The 4,673-nt window shown below is 37.0% G+C and overlaps 1 protein-coding gene across 1 annotated transcript; it reads left to right on the top strand.

Moving 5' to 3' along the window:
- The first annotated feature begins 230 nt into the window (after positions 1-230).
- Positions 231-4,673, top strand: LOC139443176 (COMM domain-containing protein 1-like). The gene is made up of 3 exons (XM_071224138.1): positions 231-398; positions 3,026-3,319; positions 4,463-4,673. The coding sequence occupies exons 1-3, from the start codon at positions 231-233 to the stop codon at positions 4,565-4,567; spliced, it is 567 nt and encodes a 188-aa protein (XP_071080239.1). The 3' UTR covers positions 4,568-4,673.

Raw genomic sequence — 4,673 nt, 5'->3', positions numbered from 1 at the left:
TTTGAGCAATCTAGATTTGGGATTGGTTATTTTGTAGTGAAAATTAATAATAATACCGACACAAAATCACGCTAAAATTGGGACTAAAAGATTAACACGCATATTAAAATAGTGGTGTCCAATTTACAACGTTTTTAGAAAATATGTTTTATTTCTAAATACAAATTATACATTGGGACATATTTCGTTTGTTCTAAAATCCATATAAAAACTGGTCACATGACAGAAAGATGGCGGACGACCCGAAAAGTACCCTTGCATTGCTGAACGGCATTGCACGGCGAAATTATTACGGAGATAAAGATATAACTGACAGTTTCCTAAAGGATGAAATATATCCTGATCTCCCAGAAGACCAGTTTAATCAGTTACTCTCGAGATGTTCTTCTTTGTTAAAGGTAGCTTACTTTATGAAAAACGATGATGCCTTCAACATTTCTCAACCATGGGGAAACACCCCCTTTTCTAGGAAGTGTTTGATCTCATGTACATACATCAATTATGATAATGTACAAACATCAATGGTTACAATATCGGGACAAATTTCTTTTGATATTTGGGGATTTCTCACTTTCTAACTTTAAAAGGGGAAAGTTGTCCATGTGTGCACTGACTGCCCATTTATGTGTCAACATGATGTGCAAAAACATTGCAAAAATATCTGTGTATATTGTAACAATAAAATGCTTGGTATGACTGCTGTTTAATGGGCACAGCCAGGGCAGCTATTATCAAGCTGACTCCTCACTGATCTTGCATGTCGCTATGATCGTTAGGTATTAGCTTGGTTAGGGTATTGGTTACCAGGAACCTTAGACCTTAAAATTTAGATACCCTTTCAAATGCCCTTTCATTATCCTTAGGGTTAGCAGCCCTTTCTGATGGAGCAAAAGTGTCTTTTTGTATGTTTGTTGCAACAAGATCAAAGCTTATTTACATTGTCAGCTTCATATTGTTTTATGCCTTTGAAGTATCTACATTTTAGAACATGCTATATTATTTACAAAGAAAGAAACTTATTTCCTTATTTTTGTATGTTGTACCTGTTGTAATGAATGTCTGGATATGTCTAAATGCATCTTCCCGAGGCAAGAGAGTTTACTGACTGTAAAAGTCCAGTTTCCACCCTTGCCGAACTGGGCTGCAATTATGGAGTTATATTTTGGCTAGGCAAATGAGTCTATGCATAGTCAAATCAAAATCATAAACAATATGGATTTCAACATGCAGATTTAGGTCGACAGCAGGATTTGCAAATGATGTCTACCGTTAACTGGGCGTCGACAGATATTTTTGATAAAATTATATCTTTTCATGTTTTTAATCAAGGTGCTCACATGGTTTGATGCACTTCGCGAGGTAAGACCCGTCTAATTACAATACATATCTGATTCATCAATGAGATCATCTTGACCGGGCGCCACTACTTTGTTTGAAGCCAATGCAAGTGATATGAGAGGTGAAATCTGATTGTCAGTAGGAGGGGCATAGAAGGGGCATAACTTGTAATAGCCACAAGTGGTGCTACAATCGTTCCCAGAAATTCCAGCCAAGTTTGGCAAGGGTGGAAATTGAATTTTACAGTCAGTTAACTCCCTTGCCTCGGGAAGATGGTCTAAATTATAAGGTATGACATTGGTTCACCAGCTCTGAATGTTATCAGATGTATTTATGTGAATAAGAATTAGACTTTGTTCTTGCATGATTTTGTTCTTGCATTATCTACACAAAATGTAGAGGTTAGGTTAAAATGAGTCAAATTACTTTAGATGTTTTCTGGAAGCATTAACCAAAGGTTGTTTTCTTTGGAGAATTGAGGTCAGTCTGTATAAAAAACATATGTTTCTCAAGCCCTTTTTTTAAAGTTGTGAGTGAGGAACACTTTATGCTCTCACACGTGTGTGTATTGTGCTACATCTCTTGTCTTATCTGGCTAAGCTATCCCCTCTAGTTAACATATGATAATAAAATGTAAGTGGTCAAGTTAACAGTCTGTTTTTTATGCCCTGGGATATTTGAAAATATTAATTTTATTGGCAATGTAAATGACCAACGTGCAGAATTTAAGGTGATGCACTGATGCCCAAGAAACATTTTGGTTTTTTTAGCCTACAGACCATACAAACAAATGGCAAAAAGATCATCTTAGGTCACAGAGTTAGACTCATAGATATTCTGTTGAAATTTGATGTATCAGCCATTTTGTGCTGTATGTCATAAGTCCAATACTTGCAAGTGATAGAAATATATAAGGTTAGTGTGGCCACATTTTTTCAATTTGATGTTGTACAAATTTATTCCAACTTTTCCACACAAGATCAGTTGAAATAAAAATGAATATCTATGTCAGTTATTTATTTGTTTATTTATTTGTTTTTTTATCTATATGAAAGCTATTCTGCCGTGGAGTTGAAACTGCAGCTGGCATCATGAATCATCTATAGTGATGTAGACTTGGAATTTATATACATGTTTCATTGTATAAAAGGGTCTATGTTACTAGTGAGAGATAAATAAATATTTTTATGTTGAATTTATTTCTGGACTGGCTGATTTTCAGTAGGGGCAGCGGCCGTGTTAAAGGAAAAATGGAAAAAATTCATGGCCTTGTCCATCATATTTGACAACAATTATACAAAGTCTTCCATAACTTTAAATAAACCGACCGCCTCCGTGGTCTAGTGGTAGAGCGAGCGGAAGGTCCAGAGTTCGATCCCCGGCCGCGTCATACCAAAAGACGTTAAAAGATGGTACTTGTTGTTACCCTGTCTGGTGCTCGGCATTAAGAGGCTAAAACAAGGACTGGTCTCTGAGTGGGGTATTCATGTTAAACTGCGGCATGGTATCTCAGTGAGCTAGCACTATAAATCGGCATCAGTCCGGACTAGTACAAGCAGCCACACAAACACACACACGTACATGCACGTCGCTATATAAGTGCAATAATCTTGGACGCAACGTTAAACCCCATTTCACCTCACCTTAAATGAACCATGTTCATAGAACACACATGATATCATTTCAGAGTATGGTGTCGGCAGACATGGATATGACCCAGCTTGAAGCTTTTATCACTGCACAGATGAAACGAAAGGAAGGAGCACTATCAGAAACCCAAGCTAATGTGTTCAGGAAGTTCTGGAAAACTAACAAGACAAAAGTACATGACAGTATTGTGGCTCATACAACGTGGGGTAATTCCCTTCAGAAAGTGTCATGGAGAATAGACTTGAAATCCCAGGCTCGTCACATAGATGAGATCAACACTCCATCAGCCATTATGGAATTGCACCTCAGTGATGGACAGAATATTGAAAAAGTAAGATTTATTTAGAATATTATGTAAAAGCTGTTATCTTTTTAAAAAAAAGTAGGGCTATTGTGTCAAGAAAGTAGATTATTTTGCAAGAACTGGGTGGGTTTTGAAGGTATAGATGTCTCAGTTGAATTTGTGACACTTTTCTTACTACAGTACCTCCATTCGACATTATTATTACCGTATTCGACGTAATAAGCGCCCATGGCGATATTTGCTAATATATTGGCTGGTGAACAATCCCAATTAGCGCCCTTCCGATTGATCAATGTACACAAGACTTATTTATTCGTGTATAATACACACTTGTGTTTTATATGCACCCTTAATTACTGGCAATTAAATTCTGGAAAATATATCTGTCGTGTATAAAACCCACAGACTTTTCTTTTGTATCATTTCAGCATAAACCACGAAATTTACGATCTTTCACCAAAATTATATTCTAATAAGAGCCCCCTATTTCTAATTTTGAGAGTGCCCTGGGCGCTTATTACGTTGAATATGGTATTTGAAAACAATACTGGATATGATTTGTCTTACAGTACGTGATATGATGTCTCTTATGGACAGATAGCAGAGTTTTGGTGAAATTTTAAAGTTCACATACCGTAGTCATTAGTCATACGGGGCGGTCGGGTAGCCTAGTGGTTAAAGCGTTCGCTCGTCACGCCAAAGACCCGGGTTCGATTCCCGACATGGGTACAATGCGTAAAGCCCATTTCTGGTGTCCCCCACGTGAAATTTGCTGGAATATTGCTAAAAGCGGCGTAAAACCATACTCACTCACTCATTAGTCATATACATATTTGTTTTGTTTAAAACAAGGACATAAATCTGGTCCACATGCCATGGTTATCACAGATTATCATGTGTTTTGGCATGCCTTAGCCTGGATTGTTCTTGTCTGTTACCTGTAGGGCATTTGGGTAACCTCATGGCTAAAGCTTTTCCCGCCGTGATATTGCTGGATTATTGCTAAAAGCGGCGTAAAATCATACACACTCACTGTTACCTGTGTGTGTTCTTATGTTATGTTAATCTATTTTAAAGGATCGTTGATTTGTAAGTTTTGTTTCAGATTTCTGGCTGTTATAAATCTTAACTGGTTTATTATCTTCTGAGTTTATCTCTTTATCTTTGCAGACTGGTGATGTTGTTCGTTTTGAAATGGATGAAGACCATTTATCATCAGTCTTACAAAGCATGCAAGAGATTGAACAAGAAATAGCCAAAAACTCACAGCAGTGATATGTCCATGGTGTTTTCACCATTCCTTTCTATAATGAGCTCTGGAATATCTCAACATTAGACAGATATCTGATCAGGTCACCATATATACATGTGCCATTAGTTT

This window comes from Haliotis cracherodii, unplaced genomic scaffold (assembly GCF_022045235.1).
Source record: "Haliotis cracherodii isolate W230 unplaced genomic scaffold, xgHalCrac1.p SCAF_5, whole genome shotgun sequence".
Lineage (NCBI taxonomy): Eukaryota > Metazoa > Mollusca > Gastropoda > Lepetellida > Haliotidae > Haliotis > Haliotis cracherodii.
The sequence above is the reverse complement of the archived record's forward strand: the minus strand, read 5'-3'. Positions and strand labels throughout refer to the sequence as shown.

Coding starts and splice junctions, on each gene's coding strand:
- LOC139443176 (XM_071224138.1), top strand. CDS start 231: ATGGCGGACGACCCGAAAAGTACCCTTGCATTGCTGAACGGCATTGCA. Junction 399..3,025: donor GATGTTCTTCTTTGTTAAAG/GTAGCTTACTTT, acceptor ATATCATTTCAG/AGTATGGTGTCGGCAGACAT. Junction 3,320..4,462: donor ATGGACAGAATATTGAAAAA/GTAAGATTTATT, acceptor TTATCTTTGCAG/ACTGGTGATGTTGTTCGTTT.